The 26,781-nt window shown below is 43.7% G+C and overlaps 1 protein-coding gene across 14 annotated transcripts in view; it reads right to left on the bottom strand.

Moving 5' to 3' along the window:
• The window catches only part of AFF3 (ALF transcription elongation factor 3), a 597,234-nt gene that overhangs the window by 11,434 nt on the left and 559,019 nt on the right, over positions 1-26,781 (bottom strand). For all 14 annotated transcript variants that reach the window (XM_054678053.2, XM_054678052.2, XM_054678050.2 and 11 more), the window contains 6 exons: positions 25,414-25,615; positions 20,884-21,008; positions 11,421-11,484; positions 8,061-8,197; positions 2,939-3,010; positions 1,457-1,550 (listed from right to left, as the gene is read on the bottom strand). In XM_054678053.2, the coding sequence (XP_054534028.1) occupies positions 1,457-1,550; positions 2,939-3,010; positions 8,061-8,197; positions 11,421-11,484; positions 20,884-21,008; positions 25,414-25,615 (694 nt within the window). The remainder of the gene's footprint in view (positions 1-1,456; positions 1,551-2,938; positions 3,011-8,060; positions 8,198-11,420; positions 11,485-20,883; positions 21,009-25,413; positions 25,616-26,781) is intronic.

Below are 26,781 nucleotides of genomic sequence, written 5' to 3'. Positions count from 1 at the left end.
ATGCCTGCCACCGCGCCCGGCGTGTTTTCTACCCATTCTGTATGTATTAGTGGGCTGCAGAGAATATTAAGAACTTGTATCCCTTAAAAGTTTGTTGTAGCCCCTGGCGGCTTACAGAATTCAGCTTCCTTCTTTATTCAAGCATTTTCCTTGACTGTAATAATTCTCTTTAGTAGTAGATCTTACGTTCTGGATTTTTGAACACTATTGATGTTGACTTTAGGCACCTGAAGGAAAGGGAAGGCTCAGTGCTGGTTCTTGTCCTGATGACACAGGACGGTCAATGGGCTGAGAAAGTGATGTCCATGGCCTAGCACCCGGTTACTCTACATGCACAATCAGAAGGCAGTGTGCTGAACATACCCCAGGAACCCCCAGCACAGCCTGGCCATTAGAGATCACCTCTAGAGGAGGCTGGGCATGAACAGATCTCAAATGATGGTTGTGTATCTGACAAAGGGCTGTGGGAGATAGAGACGGCATAATTTCTAGTTTCTATAGATAAACAGAGAAGAGGCCCAGAAATCTCAAATTAATTATTAATGTAAGGTCGACCTCACAACAGTACATCAGCGAAGGCTTTTAAAAATTTATTCTTCTAGTGAAAATAATTTCATTCCCTGTGATAAGTAAAAGGTGGCATGGTTTGCAATTTTATCCCTATAGCTACACATGGCTATCTACTGCTTCTGAGTTCTAACAAGTCATCTCTTACCATTTTAAATAACGCCTCTATTAAAAATTAAATAAGCTACTAGAGACTAGCTAAGAGGGAATGGCTCTAAGGGGTTACTTCTAAGGAAAAGAAGCTCTAAGTGAGCATGAGGAATTTATGTTAGCTATAAAGATGAATTTCCTAGGACACTGGAACGAGTAACTGGATCTTCTTTCTCTTGAAGCCATAAAAATACCTGGACAAGGCTGGGCGTGGTGGCTCACACCTGTATTCCTAGCACTCTGGGAGGTGGAGGCGGGGAGATCACCTGAGGTCAGGAGTTCAAGACCAGCATGACCAACATGGTGAAACCCCATCTCTACTAAAAATACAAAATTAGCCAGGCATGGTGGTGTGCGCCTGTAATCTCAGCTACTTGGGAGGCTGAGGCAGGAGAATTGCTTGAACCCAGGAGGCAGAGGTTGCAGTGAGCCGAGATCGCACCATTGCACTGCAGCCTGGGCAACAAAGAGTGAAACTCTGTCTCCAAAAATACATAAAAAAATAAAAAATAAAAAAATAAAAATACTTGGACAAGAAGGCAGGGAGATACATTAGATGGGCTCTCAAAGGTCCATTCTGCGGCCTGAAAGCCACAAGTGTGGCATAAATGGGGTTACCTTGGGGACCAGAGGTGACCTGCATTAACCTCAAAGCAATGGAGTCTACCAGGTGCTTCACAAATTTGACAGGGAGACAAGTGAAATTAAGGAACAATTCTGCTCATTCACTAGACAGTACCTTGAAATAGTCGATGAGTGCTTTTGAATACTTTACAGCGTGGTCCCTTTTGAGTCGAAACATCCGCCAGTACAGGAGGGCCAGGCATCGGTAACTGCAGGCGAAAAGAGAAACAGGCCCAGAAGCGGCTGAGTGCGTCCTGCACAAACAAGACTTAAACATTTTTGTTGTTGTTCTAAGGTACTCAATAACAATACCTTGTTTCTACATAGGAAATCTTTCTATACGTGCATATAATGTCTGTGAGGGAACATCTTTTGTCCAAAAATAGAAATCAAAATTCCAAGAAGGTATTCCATAAATACATTTATCACTAGATAATTTCACAGCGTTAGGTGAATCACTCTGTTGGGTCACAGGGGCCGGCCGCTTCCTTCTTCTACCACGAGAGGGCGCTGTCTCTCCACGAGAGGCGCGAGGTAGCTCTAGCACGCAGCCTTCACTGCTTCGCGGGCGAGCCCCGCTCTGCGGAAAGGACGGCACTGCCACCTGATTTTACTGAACTATAAGCAGCTCCACTAAAGTCACAAACATGAGTGTACTTTATAAACAACAAAAACACTATGCTGGGAATAGGTGCCATCATTATAAACAACAAAAACACTATGCTGGGAATAGGTGCCATCATTTTATTATTTCCTATAATATTTCGTATACTTATTTATATATCAGTATTCTATCTTATATAATCATATTATTGTCATTTAGTGTATTATTCCAATATGGGACTTCAAGTTTGAAAGGGGCATAAAGGGCGTTTCTGAGACTTATCCTCTCTTCCTTGGAGCTCTTCACTCAGTTATTTGCTAACTCGGATCTGATGCTGACATCCAGAATACCAACATTCTGGGTACAATGGCACCATCTCCTCCTACCAACCAAATCCAGGACAGGTAACAATTTGAGACCTTTTTTGTGTTTGTTGCTGTTATTATTATTTTTTAATTCAACCGTCTTTATTTCACTGCTTGATAGACATGTATTCTATCAACATTCTCTGCCTTCCACCTACTGATGAGTAAGGAAGGGTGACAGGTAAAGAACTATAGGTTACTCGATCGTTCCCTTTTTTCTGTGGCATCATTTTCAAAGTAAGCGCCGGGCGCGATGGCTCACGCCTGTAATCCCAGCACTCTGGGAGGCTGAGGCAGGCAGATCACTTGAGGTCAGGAGTTCAAGACCAGCCTGACCCACATGGTGAAACCCCATCTCTACTAAAAATACAAAAATTAGGCCGGGCACAGTGGCTCATGCCTGTAATCCCAGCACTTTGGGAGGCCTGTCGATTTTCAATCACTGTGAATTCAGATCATGTATAGTACGGCAGCAAAAAATGGTCTGGACTTTCCCTGGTCATTAGAACTGCTCTGGGGCTTTGTATGTTCGAAGACATTGGGCAAACACTATGCCTTTCAGCACCTGGTTTGCCAATGACGGCATGCGAGGCTGGGGCTGCTATTCTAAGCGGAGATGGGCACTCACCATAATGCAGCCAGTTGTTTGTCTTCTGGTGTGGCATTGGGGCCTGAGTGGGTTTTTAGTCTCATAGCATACCTTAGAAAAAGCGGGGAGGAGGAATAGAATAAAAAACATAAAAAGCAAAGAAATAGTAAAACTAGCTTTTTTATTAACAGAACTTCTATGATGGTAGTTCTCCCTGCCTTATCCTTAGCTTTTCATAGTACTTGCTGATAATTCTTTCTTAAAAGCTAGCTGGTGCTGCTCCATTTTCCCAAGTGTTACATTACTGTGATGACTAGAACAGCTACTTTCTGCTCTTCAACAGTACAAGTTCAAATGCTACAGATTGTCGGGAGTGATACCAGTTCAAGAACTATTCATGTATATGCTAACATGTCCATTTTTCCAAATTTTGATTTATGGCTGAGTATCTGACAGATGGAGGTGAAGTTCTATCCTTCTGTGCTTACCTCCAGAAGAATTTCCATCCTGGGTATGCAGAGTAATGCTTAGATTTACCCCTCTTTCTTTGTTATGTAACTTTTACTTTGACAGCTACATAAGTGTCCTGAGTACATTTTAAATCTCTATTTGCTTCTACAGACAGATACTATGAGAAACTAGTGGCTTTTACGGACTGCACTTAATTCCATTTATTTTTCTGAACCAAGGGGACTATGGCCATTGCTTTCTCCCAACAACATACCAAATTACATATGCAGACTCTTTGAGAGCGCTGAGGCAATATGTGTAATGATCAGATTGTCCTAGGTTCAAATCTCAGCTCAGCGACTTATAAGTTGTAAGAGCTTAGACAAATGTATTAACATCTTTAAGCCTCCATTTCCTTATCTATAAAATAAGACTAATACTGCCAATCACATAACATTGTGTTAAGAATTAACTAAGATAGTGTTTGTAAAGCTCTTGGGATAGCTGGCTGGCTTGTAAATTGCTCAAGAAACATACTGTTATCATCGCACTATCTCCTCAACATGCAGACTTGTAGCATTTTTCAGTGTTATCTCTTTGCATAATTTTTACAGTGGTTGCTCTGGATTTTACAATATACATGTAATTTATTGGTATCAACATTTTATCACTTTGGGATAGTATGGAAGTCTTACTTCAATTTAGATACCTTTACCTTCCCCACTTAAAAATAGCATTGTCTTGAGTATCAGATGGTGGTATAATTTTTTATTGTTTTGTTTTGTAGCAGTGGGGTCTTACTATGTTGTCTGGGCTGGTTTCAAACTCCTGGCCTCAAGCTATCCTCCCAGCTTGGCCTCCTAAAGTGCTGTAATTACAGATGTGAGCCACTGTGCCTGGACTGCTGGTATAATTTTTGTTTCAATCCTCAAACCTGGTTTATAAACTCATAAGGAGAGTAGTTTATTGTATATATATCTATGTGTCTGTTCTTCCTTCTTTCCCAATGCTCCCATATTCCTTCTTTTGTCATTTTATTTCTGTTTGAGAAACTTCTTTTAGCCAGTCTTTAAGGGTGGGTCTTTTAGAGACACATACTTGTACTTTTCCTAAATCTGAGGCTATCTTTATTTCCCTTCATTCTTGAAGAACAGTTTCACTGACTCTAGAATTCATGGCTTCACAGTTCCTTCTTTGAACCCTTGGAAACTGTCACACCACTCCCTCCCAGCCTGCATGGTTTCAGAGAAGCCTGCTGTCATTCGAATTGATTCTCCCCTGCAGATAATTATCATTTCTCCCTGGCTGCTTTCAGGATATTTGGCCTTTAGTTTTTGGAAATGTAATCATGGTGTGTTTTTGCATGCATTTCTTTGGGTTTATCTCATTTAGGTTTTTCTCTGCTTCTTAAATCTGTAGGTTTATGTCTTTTGACAAATTTGGCAAGTTTCAGCCATTATTTCTTCAAATACTTTCTCAGTCCTACTCTCTATTCCTCTCCTCTGAGACTTCCATGGCACAAATGTTGGATTTTTTCTTATTGTGCTTGAGGCTGTATTCATTTAATTTTTTCAGTCTATTTCTTCTTTACTGCTCAGATTGGGTAAATTATATTTTTTGTCCTCAAGTTCATTGATTCTCTCCTGTCATCTCCACTCTACTACTGAGTCCATTTTTGGGGTTTATATTATCAAATTCTACAGTTTCACAATTTCCATTTAGTTCTTTTTAAAATAACTTCCATTTCTTTGAAAAGATTTTCTGGTTTTGTTTGTTGAGTGATAACTGTGATTATTGAAGCATTTTTACGATGGCTGCTTTAAAAATCCTTGTCAGATAATTGCAGCAACTGATTCATCTTTGCATTGAGGTCTTCTGATCATCTTTTTTCATGCCAGTGGTGACTGTCCTAGTTCTTGGTATGATGAGTGAGTTCCTATGGTATCCTGGACATTTTGACCATTAGGTTATGAGACTCTTGAGTCCTATTTTAAACCCAGCGACCTGTTTAGGTCTAGCAGGAAGGCCCTAGCCTACTCTGGGGGCTGTGGTTCCAATGATAATTTAATTTTCAGAGCCTTTCTGATACTGTTTTAGTCTGTGTGGTTGATCTGGTGCCACCGGGGCTTCAGCTCGTCCCTGATGGTGCTGCCTGCGGAGAGTGGGAGGGTGGGAGGAGAGGGCCACCAGGCTGAGCTCGTGTGGTGGCAGTGCTCCACTGACCCACGCCTGCTTGGCCATCTGGAGTTCCCTGGTGGAGAAGGGAATTCTGCCCATCGGGACAAAGTGTACATCCTGGGCTAGGTCATCTTGGTGGTGAGAACCCCTTGCCAGCGCTCCAGGCCCTTCAGTGTCTCAGTAGGGGAGAGGAGGGTCAGGCAGGGTGGGCAATGTGCAGATGTAATTAATGCTGTTTTCTTTTTTTTTTTTCTTTCTTGAGACGGAGTCTCGCTCTGTCGCCCAGGCTGGAGTGCAGTGGCGCGATCTCGGCTCACTGCGAGCTCCGCCTCCCGGGTTCACACCATTCTCCTGCCTCAGCCTCCTGAGTAGCTGGGACTACAGGTGCCGGCCACCACGCCCGGCTAATTTTTTGTATTTTTAGTAGAGACGAGGTTTCACCGTATTAGCCAGGATGGTCTCAATCTCCTGACCTCATGATCCGCCTGCCTCGGCCTCCCAAAGTGCTGGGATTACAGGCGTGAGCCACCGCACCCGGAAAATTAATGCTGTTTTCTAATGTAGGTTGAAAAAAGAGCTAGCCAGGTGCGGTGGCTCACGCTTGTAATCTCAGCACTTTGGGAGGCCAAAGCAGGCAGAGCACCTAAGGTCAGGAGTTCAAGACCATCCTGACCAACATGGAGAAACCCCATCTCTACTAAAAATACAAAATTAGCTGGATGTGGTGGTGCATGCCTGTAATTTGAGCTACTGGGGAGGCTGAGGCAGGAGAATCACTTGAACTCGGGAGGCAGAGGTTGTGGTGAGCTGAGATTGTGCCATTGCACTCCAGCCTGGGCAGTAAGAGCGAAATTTAGTCTCAAAAAAAAAAAAAAAAGAAAGAAAGAAAAAGAGCCAAATTTGTCTTTTTGTCTTTGTTTTCTCTGTATTTTGCGTGATTCTATTGATTCTGAAGTATCTAGAAGGTGGACAGTGTTCTCTACCTGTGAAAGATTACTTCCATCAGTGGGCACAGTGGGTGTGGTACCCCAGCACCCTCTCTTTGATGGTATATCTGGCTGGCATGGTTTTTTGTGTGTTTGGGCTTGCTTGTTTGATTTTCAAGTGTGAATGCCTTTAAGCAGGTCATGATACTCCAGTTCACAGCAGGCCCTATGGCTTGCTTATTCATTGATTCCTTAATTGTTTATTAAGCACATACTATGTGCCAGAAAATATTTGAGGGGCTGAGGATTCCCCAGTGAGCAAATCAGACAAAACCCAAAAAACTCCCTGTGCTCAAGGTACTCACACTCTAGGGCATCTTCCAGCTTTGTCCCTGTCCAGTTTCTCCCACTTTCCTCCCCGCCTGCCTATGAACATCTGAGGCTGGGCCTTGTTCTGAGGAAGGAATGTATGGATCTAGGATCTCTTAGAGTAACTTTTAGCAGTCTTTTTACTTTGCTGCTTTCATTTCATCACTACTGAAAGTAATGTGCCATATAAAAAGACAGTATAAAGGATTCACCAATATATTGATTTAGTAGAAATACTTTATTAAGAAAAATGGGCAGTGTTGACTTTAAAACATTCTTGAAAAATGCTTTATGGAGGTGATGTGTTCTCTGATGTCGGCATGACAGTTTCAAAGGCTGGAAACTATTTACTGAGGGAGAGTGGTGTGTAAAACACCAAGTAGCATCTTTGGGCCAATGTAGACCAAAAAGATCACATCCTAAGATGATTAGAAATCTTCCACGCAGAATGTTGGGACATGGTGGAAAATGTCTAAGCTTTGATTGCACAGAACCCCAGAATCAGAAAAACTTTTAAAAGTTAGTTTTAGGAAGAATTATTTCTCATTATGGATATTAGACATTATGTCAAGCAGTTAAACTGGCTAAAAACATAAACCATACTATGAAGGTTCTCAGTAGGGCTAATGGATGAAATTCCCTTAACTGTTGATTACAGAGATGTGACGGAGGTGCCTGTCCAGGTCTCCATCACGGAGGACAAGTGTTTCCCATCGAATGCCTTGACACGTCTGCTCACAGGTCTTCACCCAGGTTGGGGGATGGTGCCCATGTCCAGTTTTTAGACCAGACAGTATAAGATGGCTTCTCCTTCCATAAAGTCCTCCTGAATGTTCTTTCATTAAATACTCCAGAAGAATTTACTGATGGAGCTAAGATTTAGATGATACTAACCTGAACCAGATTTTTTTTTTTTTTAAAGCAGCCTAGGGCTGAAATAGGCTCAAAATCTGCCACTTCCTAGCTGAGAGGAGCAGGCATGTCACAGCCCACTCAGACTCAGCCTCCTCCCTCGGCAATCGGGGGCTACAGCAGCTGCCCCCCTTGCTCACGGAGGACAGAGGGGGCAGGGTGTGCCAAGACGCCTTGCACGACCTTACCCTCTTATTTTGGGGGGATGAACACTGACTGGTTCCTGGTGGGGGATGGTGCAGGCTGACATTCTTTTCTCTGTAACCATAGTGCTTCCACACATTCCTCACTCCTCCCCTCATCCAGCAAGAAAACACGGTGCTTACCTGATGAGCTCTACTGTTTCTGAATACATCGTATAAGGAGATTTGGATTCCATGGGGCCTTGTTCCATTGCATTTCCACACTCGATAAACGACAATGCTGCTTCAGCATAGTTCAAAGCCTTTCCAAACTTTTCCACCTGATCAACAGAGTTAATACAGTGTCTTCCTAAACAATAGTTTTTTTTAAATGGCATTGTCATGTAGTTTATACACCTTATTTGAGAAACCCAACTCTGACTTCTAAAATCCTATGAAGCTGAGAGAAGAAAGAAATAGAATACTTCTTTTCCTACTTATTTTCTCAAACTGCTACTGGCTTGGAGTAAGTGAGCGAACAGTTATATACAGAATTGTATCAAACCCATGTGACAGCTGTCAATCAACAGAGCTCAGAACTGCATGGCTGCTCTGATTTCTGTTTCCCTCTTTCTAACCCCTAATGGTTTGGCGACTTCATTCCTTGTTCCTCCATGCTATGCTAAATATGCATCAAAGTTGGTAGGTCTGGTCCCATATAAGAGTTTTCATACTTCTTTTGGTACATCCCCAACTTGGATGGTTCCAGGCCTTGGTTATTATCTTTTACATTATTTGTGGCACTTACATCTCCATGCCTTCCTCTTCTCAATTTTTTTTAATTTTTTTATTTTTGAGATGGAGTCTCCCTGCAACCTCTGCCTCCTATGTTCAAGCGATTCTCCGGCCTCAGCCTCCCAAGTAGCTGGAATTACAGGCAGGCATAGGCCACCACACCTGGCCTCAATTGTTTTTTTGTTGTTGTCGTTGTTAATATTTAGAACCTCACTTAAGAGTGAGAGTGAGTAGGGGAAAGGAGAGGAGATAAACCTCAAGGAGCTATTTCAGCTTTGCTAAAATAGGACAAAAAGTTGAAAATTATTAATAAAAATGATTTTTGGTTGGGCCTGGCGGCTCATGCCTGTAATCCCAGTGTTTTGGGAAGGTGAGTTAGGAGGATCACTCGAGCCTGGAAGTTTGAGGTTCCAGTGAGCTATGATCACCCCACTGTGCTCCAACCTGGATAACACAGGAAGACGCTGTCTCTACAGGCAAAACAAAACACATTTCTATGGGATTATCTGTAGCTGTCGAAATTTGTGTTATTCTTTCCCCACATCAGCAAGGGCAGCCACAAATCAGCTTTATATTCTTAAGATCTCATCAGTCTAAACTTATGCATCAAGTTCCTGGTTCCATACCTTACTACTCTTTGTAGGTAATTACATATTCTAACTCTGGATTGCAGAATCTCCCCAGTTTTCAAATGATTCATTCATCAATTAAAACAGAATGACATAATACTCAAATACTATTCCAAGTCTTGCCACTAAAAATACAAAAAAACTTCATTAGTAATGATAGCTTCAAAAACAGAAATGCAGAGCAAAACTTCCTCTCATTAGCAAATCAAAATTTTAAACTGCTTATAAAGGTAGTGTAGGCTATAATGCAACACTTCTTTTTTCTTTTTTTTGGAGACAGGGTCTCACTCTGTCACCCAGGCTGGAGTGCGGTGGCGTGATCTTGGCTCATTGCAATCTCTGCCTCCCGGGTTCAAGCGAGTCTTCTGTCTCAGCCTCCCAAGTAGCTGGGATTACAGGTGTGCACCACCACACCTGGCTCATTTTTTTTTTTTTTTTTTGTATTTTCAGTAGAAACAGGGTTTCACCATGTTGGCCAGGCTGGTCTCGAACTCCTGACCTCAAATGATCCACCTGCCTTAGCCTCCCAAAGTGCTGGGATTATAGGTGTGAGCCACCGTGCCTGGCCTATAATACAACGTTTCTTGATAACACTTTCAGATGAAGTCATTTCATTTAGTATTAATATTTCCTAAAGCACCCAATTCTGTGGTATGTGCACTCCACAAGCGAAAGCTCTTTCCAGGAACATATAATAGACTTGGAGAGAGAAAATGTACACCTACAAGACAGTTCAAAGTGCAAGGCAGTCTGTGATTACCCAACAAAATACAAAATGAGGCATCCAGTGCAAATGAGATGGAGGAAAGTGAGCTAGTGATGGGGCCGCGGAGAGGCTGGGAAGGCCACAGGGAGGAGACTGAATATGATGCCGGGAAGGAATGGTAGGGTTTGGCTAGATTTGGGGAGGATGCTGAGGGTGTGAGTGTGCCCATGAGAGTGTGTGAGAGTGAATCTCTGCAGGTGCAAAGGCCCGCTGGCTGGCAGGAGCAAGGTGTGCTTAGAGGTCAGTAGGGGACCAGCCTGGCTGGAGCAGAGTGTCTCCTCTTGGGAAATCGTCAACAGGAAAGATAGGGTTGGGCAAGAGGACAATGAATGAATAATGCTGTAAACTTTAGATGCTGGATTCAGGCAGAAAATCTCTTTCTCCTTAAAAATCTGATGCTCTTCTCCAAGAGTGGCCATGCATTGGCTTCTCCAGATGACCAGAACTGTCCATCAGACTCAGACTGTGTGGACAAGAGCTGTACCTTCTGCTGCCCTCCTCTATTTTCTGATACGTAGGGGTTATTCCTCCTGTACCCCAGTGTACATAGGCAGTGGTCTTCACGTAAATAAGTGTTTAACAGGTGACACTGGTAGCATTGGAAGAGGGGTACTGTTACTGTTTAAACATCTTCAGTATTCTGAAGGTCACTGGAAATGCCTTCTTCATTTCCAGCACCTGCCTCAATCTCAGTTATGAACACTGGAGGAGACTAAAACTGGAATTACTAGGTGGGAAGCTGTCCCTTTGGACTTCATTCATTTAAGATGGAACAACCATATGATCTCTTTTAGAAAAGAAAACAAAGTTTTCCATCTCTTGCCTGAGAGCTTCAAGCTTTCCAAAACAGGAGATCATCCAAGCAAGAAAAGTTATTCTTTGAAAACATCAAATCATGGTGACTTTAGAGTCTTATGTGCAGATAATACTTTCTGTGTTGTACAGTTTCAGAGAAAGCATTCATTTCGGCAGATACATGTGAAGAACACAAGTGTTTTTGAAAAGAGATTTGATCCTGGGACCAAGCCAAGGGTTTGTCAGGCTAACAAGAGAAAAATGCAAATCTAGATTTTACTTTTTAAAGGAAAAAAAAATACTACCGCCCACTGCCTCCACTGGCTCTAGTTACTATTCAAACCTTAGGACTAAATTGAAATATTCATTTGTCTAGGGCTTTTTCCCAGTCAGGCATTATTGGTTGAAGTCATAATTTATTGGGCTATGAACATTTGATTATATAAACATTTCTCCATATAACAGACCCGGCCATCCTTGTAATAGATTTTATAATTACCCTAGCTATACTGTCCCAGTGATGAAGCTGCAGTACACACATAATTTGGAAGAACGTATCTGGAAAGAAAAGGGTCTCACCATTGCATCTGCTTTATGCTTCATTCGTTTAGCTTCTTGCATAAAATAATCGGCACTGCGAGGCCTACAAGGAGAGAATGATATTAAACGTCATTATGGCTTAAGTGCAATGTCTTTTTAAAATATTCCTTCCTTTCACTCAAACTTAAGGCACAATTTAAAAACTCTGCTTAATGTGGAATTAAGTGTGTTTTTTGCCTTTCCAAACTACTGCCTATATGTCAAATACCACAATACATTTTCTCTTAAGTTAGCAATTCGAAACACACTCAACATACGCCAGTAGTCTCTATTTACAGTGGATTTAACATGGCCCCCTAGGGCCTAATTTGTGAATATATTTTTTTATTGTATGGTTAAAAAAAAAGCGAGAAATCTTATTTTATGTAATATTTACATAAAACAATCCCCTTTTAATGTAAAGATTGTAAATATACCTCATAATAATTGTATGGCTATATATGGGTGAGTATATTTATGTATCCTTATGAAAATAAGTGTCATTTATATGCATATCTAGTACCTAGAGTTTTATGTATATATATTGAATTATCTTAAAGCCTCACAGTGAAAAATAAAAAGAGGTAATGTTGGATGATTACATTCCAGTTGTAATGAAGTTAATTGTAGAATGATGTCTACCTTGTAACAATGCAAACATGCCATGTATTCTCTAGAGTTCTGATTAGCTAGCTGGTAAACATTAACAGCAGACATGTGGATTATTAAAGCAATAACCCTGGCCAGCGGTGACTCTGCCGGGAGATGAAGGTAACTCATCCAGAGACTGATTTGAGTGTGTGTAATGAGGCCCAGTTACGCTAAGGTACTCATTAGACAGTATCTTTAAGTGTTTAGCCCAATAGATTTAAAAAATGACATTTTTAGGCACCAGCAGCATAAACTTTATATAATCAATAAACTTGACCTATTCATGAATATCAAATATAAGCCAGGACTCTCTGAATGGGAGATTCGACAGAAGTAGTGATATTAATCATGGACTGTTTAGCCGATGATTACATGCTTATTTTGAACTGCCTTATTTCAGATCCTAATGGGTCTTTTACCTTATTGTAATATTAGGTAGTCAGAACATTCATGTATCCAAAGAGGTCAAAACGCTTAGAAAAGCAATGTGTGACAATGACATTGCATTTTAATCAAACAAACCAGAATCACAGCATAGTTTTGGGGTCAAAATGGCTCCTCACCCCATCCCCATGCCCCCCTCTGAGGGCTGGAGCCGTCCATTCATTGTGGTGGGTCTTTCACTGAGGGTGAGGCCTGAGGTCTCCTTCCTAGGAAGGCCCTGCTCCTGCCACTCCATTTTCTCTCTTGCATCTCCTGGGTGCCCATGCTTTCTCCATATGAATGGCTTTGTTGTTGCCTTGGTGAGTTTTCCTTCTTTGTCCACATATTGACACATATTGTAAGAATGTCCACATATTGTCTGGTCTTTGGTTCCAACTCTGGCAATTGATGTTATTTTTGTTGTTGTTTTTTGAGAAAGGTTCTCACTCTGTCGCCTAGGCTGGAGGGCAGTGGTACAATCACCCATACTGCAGCATCAACCACCTGGGGTTAAGCGACCCTCCCACCACAGCCTCCCAGGTAGCTGGGACTACAGGCGTGTGCCACTATGCCTGCCTAACTTTTTGTATTTTTAGTGGAGATGGGGTTTCGCCATGTTGCAAAGGCTGGTCTTGAACTCCTGAGGTCAAGTGATCCACCTGCCTCGGCCTCCCAAAGTGCTGGGATTACATGGCTTCCATCACATCACCATCCTGCTCACAGACCTAAAATCAATCTCCAGGGTCTACGAGATAAAATCTCAGTTCAGATCCCCAATAATCTTGCCCAACCCACTTAATCATATTGCTTACTCACGAAGGCCCTTGACCAAAGTCAGAGGTGGCTCCTCATTGTCTTGATAACATGGCATCCTGGTCCGAGGAGCTCTGCTCATCATTTCCCCCACCTGGAACACTCTCCTCTCTGTTCATTCACTGAGTGCCTTCTAGGAGCCGAATGTTGCCTGGCCCTCAATTTCCCTCGCCGTAAGGCGTTCCGAGTAACCTTGGTCCATGTTCCCCTCTGTCCTTCCTGAGCTCACACAGCACTTCTTGTTTACTACACTTGGTATTTCATTATCTTCTGAGCTGTACTGGGCATGTGTGCAACTTGATTGCTGGTATGTTTTTAGTAAGGACCATGCTGTAGACTTCTTTGATCTTTCCCACCCTGTAGTTTTTGGCACACGGTAGAAGGTAAGCAGGTCTCCCTTGAATGAATGGCACTGAATTCATTTTGAGCTTAGAAAAGAGTGGTGCCTTCCGATGGGGTGCAGCATCGCATCCAATGAGCCAGAGAGTGTCTCCATGGCAACTTGAAATTCTCCACATCATTATCTGTTCTATACTCTAGTATATAAGTTAGGTCATTTTTTTTTTCTTGCCCTGTTTTGTCACTAACAGATCACTACTTCACATGCATTTCATTAAAGGATTATCTTGGTAATAAGCTATGGCATCTTAGTTTCCACCAGCCTTCTAAGTTACCCTTATGGATGGCAGTGGCTCACGATTCCTAATATAAGCTCCTTAATCAATATTGTTTTCATCTGCAGCATAGGGGCATATTTTTAAATCCTGATATGGAGGCTGAGTCACAGACTCTCACCATAGCACATGTGGGTAAGTAACACACCTAATTTTCTGACCGTATCAGAGCAGCTATAATCAGAGCAGTAACCTGAGATGCTAATAGCATAGGTACCATCTGGAGGCCACTTATGAACACATTTGTTAGAACTCTCATCTTTGCATAGAATGGAGGGCTCACTATAATGAGTCACTGAAGATTGCCTGATGATTGGCCCATTTTCTCCTTTCGAGTGATTTCTAGTGCTGTACTTCCAGAGCAGATCATTATAAAGCCAGCGGGACCAATGGGATGTCACCCAGTGTCCAGCCTTGCCACGAATCACAAAGGCATCCCTTCTGACAGCAATACACAAGTCAGTAGGAAAAGTAAAATTGCTGTCACCATTGTGACAGTTATAGAATATAATACAGCAAAGATACTAAAATGAGATCTTATCTGAGTGTTCAAATAGATTTTCCATCGAATCTTCTATTTTTTTTTAACATGGAAAACCTAGAGTTTTTGTTTTTCATTTGTGTAATAAAATTATTCCCATTGTTTCCCACAGTGATGGTATTTTATGATGACACATGAGCAAACCTAATAAAAGTTTAATTAAACACCATAAATGGAACTAACTGTGAATCATGGGCTCTTCAGAAACGGGGCTTGAGTGATCTGAAAGCCAGAGCTTAGCTGCATGCATCTTCATTATGAGAGCTCTCTCCAACAAAAGCATTCTGAGCACTTGATCCAAATAGAATGTTTTCTTTTCTTCTCTTCCCTCTCCCACCACCCCCACCTAGAAACACACGGCCTTGGTTCTCAGCAGCATCAGGGTTTGAGCTACCCCCATATTTCTTCTGGCATGGGAATATTAAAGCAACCTTGCTTTTTGTTCTCCTTTGTGGCCGGGATAGAGTTGAATGGTCTCCCACGGAGAGCCTGGCAGACTCCTTTCTGTAATTCCTACCTCTGTGAAATGCCGCCCTCAGTAGAGCCAGCCTGTTTTGTGAAAACTGGCAGGCATGAGAGCTCAATGTGTTTGAACAACAAGTTCCTCGGCGCGGCAGAAATTGGATGATTTTCTTAGGGAAGTTGAAATCCAAATCAGACAAATAGGCAACTGCATACCAAATGAATTCATCATCTGCTATCCGATATGTCAGCTTGTCATCTGATAAGCCCCAGAGGTGTTAATATGTCCCAAGCTTTGAGGAGAATGCATAAGAAGTTAAGTAATTATTTTTAATACACAGAGTCAGTGATGACTATGGATGAGGGCACTTCAGAGTCAGCCACTCCAGGATGCTGGCACTGGCTTTATAGGCACTTCCCCACAGATGCAGGTAGATTGCATTTGGGTAGCAAGGATTCAAACACAGCTTTTATTTCCACAACTTTGATGTCGGCTGGGGCTCAGAGTCCCTGGAACCGGGCTTCTCCCAGGCACAAGCGGTCATTCACTGTTTCTTCAGGCCACAGGACTGCTTCCCTCAGCCGGCCACAGAAGGCAGGGTTTGCTCTGCAGGACGCTCAGGCTAAGTGGGGCAGGTTTGGGTGCTGAATCAAAAGTAACTTTCTGTTGAAATGGGAAATTATCAATCTGATGGTTGTTTTTCTCTGAGTGTGATATTTAAAATAATCTTACAAAACCCTAAAGATGATTGGACAGCTGAGATTTCAATCCAGGAGATGTGAATGTCCTTGTCTCCGCACCCTGCCCCCCGCACCCCTTTGCAAATCCTACTTCATTTCTTTCTCTCTCTCACACTCACTCTTACTCTCTCACTCTGTTTTGGTTAGAACAAAAGAAGCTCCTGGCCTTGAGACAGGGATTTCATAATGGGAGAAATTCCATATGAAGACCAATAAAGGCTTAATGATTAATCAGGAAAACAAAAAGGTAGGGTCCTGCTTTGAAAGGACTAGGAGAGGAGACCCTCAAGAGAACATGCCCACTGCAAGCCCCTGGTGGGGGAGCGCCTTCCCAGCTGCAATTTCGCCTACTCAAGGATCTTAATTGGTGTCCTTTGACTAAATCATGCTGCTAGGGGTTCAACCTTTTACAATATGCGAGTCTTCCCATCCTCTATAAAATTAAAATCCTTTAGCTCTGAGACTGCTGTGCAAGTACATTACAAATGTCAAGTCCCTCTTCCTTCCTCCCGGCCACATTTCACATGCCATGGCCTTCAGCGCCTGGCGTCTATAGTCAGTCTTTCCTCACTGTCGGGAGGTTCAGGTAGCCGGGCTCCTGTTACGGGCACCATGGGGACAGAAGGGACGTTTGGTGTTTGGCTGAATGTGCTGACTGTGACTGACTTTTCCATGTGACATACAGGCAGCAGCCAGCACTTCCTCCAGGGAGCGGCAGGTAGCCCTGGCACCTGGGGTTCTCTGGCTTCCTAGCACAGCAGAACGGTGGGCAGGATGGAGGTGGTTTTCCAGCCAAGCATCTCACCACCACTTAGCCCTGTTCAGGACTTCTGTACGGAGGCCTTCATGACACAGTTGTTCTCTCTCAATTTTCCCCAGCCAAGAATTCCCCTGTCACTAATTATGATACCAAGTAACTTACAGCTCATGGCTTTGCACTAATAAGATCAGTTTCTAGGCCTCAAGTTGAATCAAGTGCTGTCATTCATTGACACAAATTCTTACAGATCCGTTTTTTAAACAAAAGTTTGATAACCACACTAGTGTCACCTTAATACTGTGGCTGTCAAGTAGTGAATGTTGTGCGTTTGCTTAATGTCAGGGGAGGAGGTGAGGTCACACTGCCACCAATATGAGCCCACAACATACAAAGGACAGGCTGACCTGATCACATTTTTAAAAATAAATGTTATTCTGCTCAGTTCTGTCTGTATCCCAAAGGAACTAACTGGTGCCTGTTTACAGGCATTATAGGGATTACAGGCACATGCTAACACGCCCGGCTAATTTTTTGGTAAGTAACCTAGGAAAAGGGGCTTGGAAACCCATGAATTTACATTCACCTGCATGTAGATTCCTTATAGTCATAGAAAAAAAAAATTGCAGGCACTCTTCCCTGGGAATGTAATTTATAATTCAGCTGGGTTCATTCAACACTTGTTACTGAGAGCCTACTGGCTTCAGCTGTTGTCTGAATCCCATGTTTATTCAACCATTAACAAGTATTTATAATACAAAGAGATGAGTTTACTTTTTTAAAAAAGCTGCATGATGCGGCTTTAAAAATTAAATGACAGTGTGGCATCTGTTACTTTTTGGATCACTGTAACTGGATTTCCATCAACTCGAAATCACTCCAGTGCTAATTATCTAGTCTTTTCTTCCACTGGTGGCCTCTCTTTGGTCATTTCACTGCTTGTTTTTACAAATGGCTAAAGTTCACTCTTCACCCTCGGTGAAGAGAAGTCAAGGGAGGTGACAGGACTGAGGTCTTCCTCTGTCACTGAGGCTGCTGGTGGGGAAGCTGGCACAGAATGGAGGTGGGCAGGAAGGAGGCCGAGAATTAAATTTAGTAATCCTAGGAAACCTTCCTGGAGAGGTCATCATGTGCCTCTCTCTCCCCTGAAGAACTGAGAATTAATTAATCATCATACTTCAGCTCTTGTGCCTGTACTTGGCACTTAGTAAGTGCTCCATATGTACCAAAAGGAACCTGGGAGACGTTTTGCACAATTTTAGGTGACATTCTAGCCCAGTGATCTCTTGAAGGTTGCTTATTTTTACTGCTTAAAGGAAGAGACGATGCCTATTTTTGCTTTTTTTTCTTTAAGATGGAGTTTCACTCTTGTTGCCTAGATTGGAGTGCAATGGCATGATCTCGGCTCACTGCAACCTCCGCTTCCTGGGTTCAAGTGATTCTCCTGCCTCAGCCTCCTGAGTAGCTGGGATTACAGGCGCCTGGCTAATTTTTTTTTTTTTTTTTTTTTGTATTTTTAGTAGAGATGGGGTTTCACTGTGTTGGCCAGGCTCGTCTCAAGCTCCTGACCTCAAGTGATCCACCTACCTCGGCTCCCCCAAGTGCTGGGATTACAGGCATGAGCCACCGTGCCTGGCCTATTTTTGCTTTTCAAGCTTGAAGAATCTTTCCACAACTTTCTTAGTTCGATGGTTGAGTGGCTGTTTGAGTTGCATGTTTATTTTACTGTTATGGATTTCAAATCAGTTGGGACATATGGCAATTGGAATGCGACATCTATCTCTCCATATGATGGATATGTAACAGTGTTTTTTTATTCTATTATATCTATATCCATAAAAGGAGAAACAGTTTCATTGTAGCTGTCAGCCAGGAAAATTATACACATTGCTAATGGGAAGAACAAATGATAACAGCCTCTTTGTTGACACCAATAGTGACAAAATTATATTAGTTTCAGCCATAGCAGATTGAGAAACATTTCCTCTTATAAAAAGTCCAAGGGCTGCCAGCCACGGTGGCTCACGCCTATAATCCTGCACTTTGGGAGGCTGGGGTGGGAGGGTTGTTTGAGGCCAGGAGTTCGAGACCAGCCTGGACAACATAGTGAGACATGATTTTTTTTTTTTTTTTGAGACACAGTCTCGCTGTTGCCCAGGCTGAAGTGTGGTAGCACGATCTCAGCTTACTGCAGCCTCCACCTCCCAGGTTCAAGCAATTCTCTGCCTCAGCCTCCGGAGTAGCTGAGATTACAGGTGCCTGCCACCACACCTGGCTAATAGTTGTATTTTTAGTAGAGACAAGATTTCACCATCTTGGCCAGGCTGGTCTTGAACTCCTGACCTAGTGATGCACCTGCCCCAGTCTCCCAAAGTGCTGGGATTACAGGTGTGAGCCACTGCGTCCAGCCGTGAGACACTTTTTCTACAAAAAAAAAAAAATTTAACTGGGTGTGGTAGCATGCATCTGTAGACCCAGCTACTCAGGAGGCTGAGGCAAGAAGATAGCGTAAGCCCAGGAGTTTGAGGCTGCACTGAGCCATGCTCATACCACTGCACTCTAGCCTGCGTGACAGGGCAAGACCCTGTCTCAAAAAAAAAAAAAAAAAAAAGTCCAAGTACCTGTAGATCAAAGTACAATCATTTAGTTGTTGCTGTTTCTGACCTAGCTTTCTGGTTCATACACTGGAAAATTCCTTGCATTTTAATATGACATATGTGTTTGTATTTTGTGTGTATATACCATGCTCTCAAAACCACCCACTGCAAGTATGCGGTGGTGCGAGTACCTCAGGGTCTAATGCTCCTTCTGTTTGATCATGTTGTTGGGTTATGACTTCCAAATGCAAATTTCTATGTTATCCTTATATACAATTTTAATCTCTTCTTTTTACAAATGGCTGAAGTTCACATGAACAATTTATATCACTGAACCCTAATTATAAATGTAGTTGGCCACCTGACTGTACTCCCACTCCATGCCCTCCCTGGGGGGTTAATCACCACCTACCTCCCTGGCTGCTTGGCAAAGGCGATGAAGACAGTGAGAGGAAGGGGGGTGGTGAGGGCCAGGAGTGTGTGTGGGGTGGGACGCAGCTGCCACCACAGGAAGAGAAGAAACACACATGCCCTCCTGGGCTGCCCTCAAGCCTTCCTAAACCCAGTTACCTTGGAATGTGTTCATTTAACAAAACAAACAACAAATGTGGATTTGGCTTTCACCCCCAAAACCCTGTGCCCTAATTAGCTTACAGGAGTTCATGCAATACTTGAAGACTAAAACTTAGTATTTTAAATTTCCCAGGGAATTGTACAGAGGTGAATAAATACATCATGCCGAGACTCCGGGTGGTAGTTAGGGATGGAGGAGCAGGGCGGACGATGAGGCTGGAGTAGCCACCCCTGCATGGTGCTTTCTGTGCTCCATGTGACACCCCTTAGGAGACGGCATTTAATGGATCCTAGGAGGGCCCCGCTGGGCGAGCTGTGGCATTTGTCACTGGGACTCTCGGACATGTAGAGCCATTTTATTTTCCAATGTCCAGTGGGGTAAGTGGTTTGTAGTCTGCTCCTCAGCTGGACTGGAAGCCCTCAGAGGGCAGAAGTGCCTATATCTGCTGCTGCTCCACCCCAGAGCTGAATTTTTCCTGCCTCACCCAGCCATGTATTTGACGCCCGTAGGACTGCTAAAGCTGAAAAGAGGATTCTTCTGCCTTCCAGGCTTGTCCTTGACACATACATTTTCCCTACGAGCCGAAATAATTTTCAGCATCATTTTATCATTTCTCATTTGTCATTTTCAGCCTCTCGAGAGCATTCCAGGATGTTGTTTTTATTCATCTTCTCCTCTTGTTTTTCCTCCTTTTAAAATGATGCTGGGAATGGAAGTTATACTTGGGTGAAACTGAAAGTGCTAGAATTGGGTGAAGGATGATGGCATTTTTTTTCCTATATAAGAATCATTTATACTATTATAAAGAATATAGCAGTTGGAGGAAAAAAGCTTTCAGGAGTAAATCACTATTATTCATTGCCTATTATAATTTACAAAAACAACAATGCTTCTCTTTCTAGTAGCATAAAACCGCCAACAGCCCAAGTACAAGTGCTTAGAAGTGTAAGACTCATTAATGCTATTTGCCTTTGTTTTTTGATGTCCTGGATCCAACCCCATTAGCACTGATTATTCCGTCTACCCAAAAACCCCACCAGGACTCAGGCGTGCACTCAAAATTAAGGCTCCAATTCCATTCAAGAGGGACATTTAAATGACCAAGTCCCAGGGGAAAAAAAGGCCGCACTGTAGCTGAAGGTGGCCACACCAAGGTGCCCATGCCCCTTCCACCTGAGCAGCTTCTGTTCTGTCTTGCCCCTCACCACATTTAAAAGCGTGTGAACTTACATATCATCGAAGACAAGTTTCTGCCTCTTGCAGTCCCTGTGGCCGTTGGAGCCTGGAGACCACGGCTCCGTCTGCGGCCGTGACTTGTGGAGGGGAATGTTTTCGGAATTGTTGTGAGCTGCTTTCTAAACAACAAACAACACACATCTTTGAGGAACTGGCCACCTGGTGAAGCGAGCAGCCCATCACATACATACATACATAGAATATCTTTGGCTCTACAGAACATCTTTGTGTGCTGTATTAGAATTGATGGTGATTTTGTCTCAATAAAGAAATACATGCATTCTAGGTATTTGCCGAGGGCTTCTACCTGTGTTCTCAACTGTCATTCTCATGACACTATCAAAAGGGAAGTCATGACGCCCACTCTCACAGATCCAGAAACAGGCTTGGTGAGGTTCAGCAAGTTGCCCACACTCAGTGACTGTGGTGGAGGCCAGGGGTGAGGGTTCAGACGCCCACTTTTCCCAGTCCGCTAGACTGGAGGCTGGCCAGTTCAGTCTTCATCAGCATTCTCCAGGGGGCTGGTGAAAACACAGATTGCCAGGCCCCACCCTGAGAGTCTGGGATTCAGCAGGGCTGGGGTGGGGACCTAGAATCTGCCTTTCCATCTGGTTCCCGGTGATGTGGATGCTGTAATCACCCGCCATCCTGGAACCACGCTTTCAGAACCATTCACTCATCTCAAAAACCAACCAGTCACTCATCTCACAGGTTTGCTGGTTCTTGTTGGCTGTCTGTGAAGACCAGAAGGAGTCAACAGGAATCACTAGGAATTACTTAAAAAATAAATCGACTGGGCACGGTGTCTCACACCTGTAATCCCAGCACTTTGGGAGGCTGAGGCAGGGAGATCACCAGAGGTCAGGAGTTCGAGACCAGACTGACCAACATGGTGAAACTCCGTCTCTACTAAAAATACAAAATTAGCCAGACGTGGTGGTACATGCCTGCAATCCCAGCTACTCGGGAGGCTGAGGCAGGAGAATCCCTTGAACCTGGGAGGCAGAGGTTGCGGTGAGCCGAGACCATGCCATTGCACTCCAGCCTGGGCAACAAGAGTGAGACTCCGTCTCAAAAAAAAATAATAATAATAAATAAATAAATTCTAGGCCAGGCATGGTGGCTCACACCTGTAATCCCAGCACTTTGGAAGGCCAAGGCAGGTAGATTACTTGAGGTCAGGAGTTCAAGACCAGCCTGGCCAACATGGCAAAACCCTGTCTCTACTAAAAATACAAAATTTAGCCAGGCGTGGTGGTAGGTGCCTGTAATCCCAGCTACTCAGGAGGCTGAGGCAGGAGAATCGTTTGAACCTGGGAGGTGGAGGTTGCAGTGAGTCAAGACTGCACCATTGCACTCCAGCCTGGACAAGAACAAAACTCCATCTCAAATATATATGTATACATATGTGTGTGTGTATATATATATATATATATATATATATATATATATATATATATATGAAACACATTAGTCTGTGGAAAAGTTTTAAAAATCACATTACTTGGGATACAGACATTTACATGGCACCTATTGTGTGCTAAACACATGGATCATAAAACAATGTCAGTGGTTAGGAAATGCAAATGGTTTCTCTGAAGTAATTAAATTGAGTGTATACAAATGCTTCTTTAAATATGGACTGCTTTTACGTGTAGCACTGTAAGGGTTAGAGTCTACTGTCATAGAAGACCAGGAAGCTCAGATGTCAACATTTAAAAATTGTTCTTAAACTCCTCCAGCGGCCTCTGCTCACTCTTGGTAAAAGGAGCGATCCCAGCCAAGTGGCCCCTCAGCCATTCTTTGCCTGTGGCCTCTGTTCCCCAGATTCATGAGCATGTGCAGTTCTTTCTCGGGACCTCTGCACTTGCTGCTTCCTCTGCCTGTAATGCTCTTTGTCTCTTACTATATGGTGACTTGCCTTTTAGAGATCTCGCATCAGGGGTCAGCCATCTATGGCCAGGGAGTCAAACCTGGCCCTTTTTGTAAATTAAGTTTTACTGGAAACCAATCCTGCCTATGTATTTATCTACTGTCTGCTTTCCTGCTACAACAGCAGAGTTGAGTAGCTGGGATGGAGACTGTGCAGCCCATAAACCCTTAAATTATTTATCTGACTCTTTACAGCAGCAGTTCTCAACTGGGGCAAGTTGACAATGCCCGGAGACATTTTTAGTTGTCACCACTGCGAGTGGGTGCTCATAGCATCTACTGGGTGGAGGCCAGGGATGCTGCCAAACATCCTACGTTGCACAGGACAGCCCCACCACAAGTAATTACTCAGTCCAAAATGTCAAAACCTGCTTCGCAGAGGCCTGGTTGCGGTGGCTCATGCCTGTAATCCCAGCACTTTGGGAGGCTGAGGCGGGCGGATCACGAGGTCAGGAGATCGAGACCATCCTGGCTAACATGGTGAAAACCCGTCTCTACTAAAAAAATACAAAAAATTAGCCCTGGGTGTGGTGGCCGGCGCCTGTAGTCCCAGCTACTTGGGAGGCTGAGGCAGAAGAATGGCGTGAACCCAGGAGGCGGAGCTTGCAGTGAGCCAAGGTCACGCCACTGCACTCCAGTCTGGGCGACAGAGCGAGACTCCGTCTCAAAAAAAAACCAAAAAACCTGCTTTGCAGAAAGTTTGCCACTCCTAGGACTAATTCAAGCTGCTTTGTTATAAGAGCTCCTAGTTCTTTGTGAGTTCCCTTTTTAGCACTGAAACCATTGGTGGTGAATCATGCATGTGTGTGATCCCCTGTATAAGGCTCTCTCCCTAGAACTGTAAGCTTCATGCGGGCACAAATGGGATCCGCTGGATTGTTACTGCATCTCTGGTGCTCAGCACAGTGCCCAGCACGTGATAAGTACTTACCGAATGAGCACCTGTTCGGTGAAAAATAACTAAATAAAATCTACAATTGGTTTATAGTTCTCTGCGTATCATAGTTGCTCATGATATAAGGATATAGAGGGAAATAAAAAAAACTTGAGTTGGTGGCTTTTTGTTCCATGTTTTTCTAATATAGGTATTCCCCAATTCTTTCAGTCTAGAATTAAAGACCACTGCTCCCAAGTGAGGGTGCACAAAAAAGGTTCATTTCCTGAGGATGCTGTAAGATTTAGGCTCTCGTGGGAACTTCCAGCAACTTTTAATAATCTTTAATTCATGGGATAAAGTGTTACACACTGCTCCCTCCCTCATCTTTCTCATCTTTCTTTGCAGAGTCCTGTTCTTTTTTTTTTTTTTGAGACAGAGTCTCGCTCTGTCACCCAGGCTGGAGTGCAGTGGTGCGATCTCGGCTCACTGTAACCTCCACCTCCCAGGTTCAAGCGATTCTCCTGCTTCAGCCTCCTGAGTAGCTGAGATTACAGGCATGTGCCACCACGCTTGGCCACCCAGCTGGTTTTGATAGGCACAGTGATTACTACAGGGGAGGGTTTGGAAGTAACTAATGTTCCTGAAAGGATGAGTGGTCCAGGGCCACTGGCTGTTAGAGGCTGGCATGGCAGTGAAGAGGAACTAACGTGTAGTGTTAGTTGCATAGGCGTCCCTAGGTGTTGGAGTTTTTTTTTTTTGTTTTTTTTTTTTTTTTTTTTTTTTTTTTTTTGAGACAGAGTCTTGCTCTGTCGCCCAGGCTGGAGTGCAGTGCCGAGATCTCAGCTCACTGCAACCTCCGCCTCCCAGGTTCAAGCAATTCTACTACCTCAGCCTCCTGAATAGCTGGGACTACAGGCGCCTGCCACCACGCTAGGCTAATTTTTGTATTTTCAGTATAGATGGGGTTTCACCATGTTGGCCAGGCTGGTCTTGAACTCCTGACCTCAGGTGATCTGCCTGCCGCAGCTTCCCAAAGTGCTGGGATTACAGGCATGAGCCACCACGCCCGGTCGGGGTCTTTTCATGATATTGTCTCTTCTAAGTCTTATCACTACCATTTTGCAGGTAAAGAAACAGGAGCAGAGAGATTAAGCAACTGGCCCAAGATCACACTGCAGCTAAGAGGTGAGGTCAGATTGTGAACCCAAGTCCCCTGCTCTTCCCCTGGGGCGTGCTGGAATCACCCGAGATCACTGGAAAAGGGGTGGTGGTGGGGGTCCCCCACTGCGGCTGTGACACTGGCCAATAAGGGCAGAGTGGGGGCCCTGTAGCTTTCAGTGTGGGGTTTCAATCCCAGATTTAACTCTGCCCTGGGATAAGAAATTTTTCCCAACAGAAAGACTGGTTGATTCAAACTCCTAATTTACTTTGTCCCGGGATGGTATTACTTTGAGGTCTTTTCTTTTCAGAAGGAAAAATAAAATCTTGCCTAAGCAACTGAGGGTTAGAACTCTCCCTCAGGGTTCTTCTTCCCCGCTCTCTGTTGGGAGAGTGAAGGGGGCTGTCCTCTGTTGGGTCCTCCTAGAAGCGGGAGGCATTCAGGAATTCTCAAGGGACCTCCAGCATGTGTTCAGACTGTGCTAGGTTAGAGACAGAGCTTGGGGGCGCTCAATTTCATTTTGGTTTTAATTGGGAAAGGAAGAGCATCAACAAACCGTGAGGTCTCCGCCGTGAGGCTGCAGCTGGCTGTCGGCCTTAGGCTTTTTGCTGGAAGAGGCTGAAGTAAACAAACTGTTGCCATTAGGTCGGCTGGAAGAAGTTAAGTCCTCGCTGGTGTATTTGTGTTTAGATGCATCGGAGAGGGGTGAGATGGGCGACCGAAGCATTTTTTCATTTTTATTTATTGGTATTGCCACACTGAAAAAGGAAATTACGGTAATGGAATGTTACAGAGTCAGCACAGGGAAAGGTAAATGTTTTCATATGACCCAAACCACCCAACTGGGACCTGTTGGTAGGAGAAGCTTATTGGGAATTATTATACCAGGAAACAAGTTAATGGCATTAGGATCATAACAAACAATAAGCAGATCTCACTCACTGTTTCTTTTCTCTTCCCATCAGGATGAGTAGTAATTCTGGAGCCAGCACCAAAGTACACGACTAAGACTAATAACACCTTCATTTTCCAAGTCCTTTATCCAAGGATCTCAAAATACCCAACAAACAACTTACTGTTTTCCTAACAAGCATAAGGAGCAAGCAGTGGGAAAGTCAATCAACAACAATAAATGAATTCTACATTTCTGCCTTTTTTTGAGACGGGATCTGGCTCTGCTGCCCAGGCTGGAGAGCAGTGGCAGGATCTTGGCTCACTGTAGCACTAACCTCCTGGGCTCAGGCAATCCTCCCACTTCAGCCTCCTGAGTAGCAGGGACTACAGGTATGCATCACCACACCGGGCTAATTTTTCATACTTTTTGTAGAGATAGGGTTTCACCATGTTGCCCAAGCTGGTCTCGAACTCCTGGATTCAAGGTGCCTCGGCCTCCCAAACTGCTGGGATTACAGACATGAGCCATCGTGCCCAGCCAAATTCTACACTTCTTTTTATTTTTTATTTTTTTGAGATGGAGTTTCGCTCTTGTCACCCAGGCTGGAGTGCAATGGCACAATCTTGGCTCACTGCAGCCTCTGCCTCCTGGGTTCAAGTGATTTTCCTGCCTCAGCCTCCCGAGGACTCCCGAGTAGCTGGGATTACAGGTGCCTGCCACCACATCCGGCTACTTTTTGTATTTTTAGTAGAGACGGGGTTTCACCATGTCAGCCAGGCTGGTCTTGAACTTCTATTCTCAGGTGATCCACCTGCCTCGGCCTCCCAAAGTGCTGGGATTACAGGCGTGAGCTACCGTGCCCAGTCCATATTCCACATTTCTAAAAAGACTTTTGCTATCTCATCTGAGCTTGTACTAAATATAATATAGAAAAATAATAAAACCAGAGAACAACCTGCAATATGTGAAGCCAATTCTTAATATCTGAGTTTATGACTTAACAAGGGATTGATCAGATTAAACCTAGAA

Source organism: Pan troglodytes, chromosome 12, assembly GCF_028858775.2.
Source record: "Pan troglodytes isolate AG18354 chromosome 12, NHGRI_mPanTro3-v2.0_pri, whole genome shotgun sequence".
Taxonomy (NCBI): domain Eukaryota; kingdom Metazoa; phylum Chordata; class Mammalia; order Primates; family Hominidae; genus Pan; species Pan troglodytes.
This window is presented reverse-complemented; position numbering and strand designations above follow the sequence as displayed.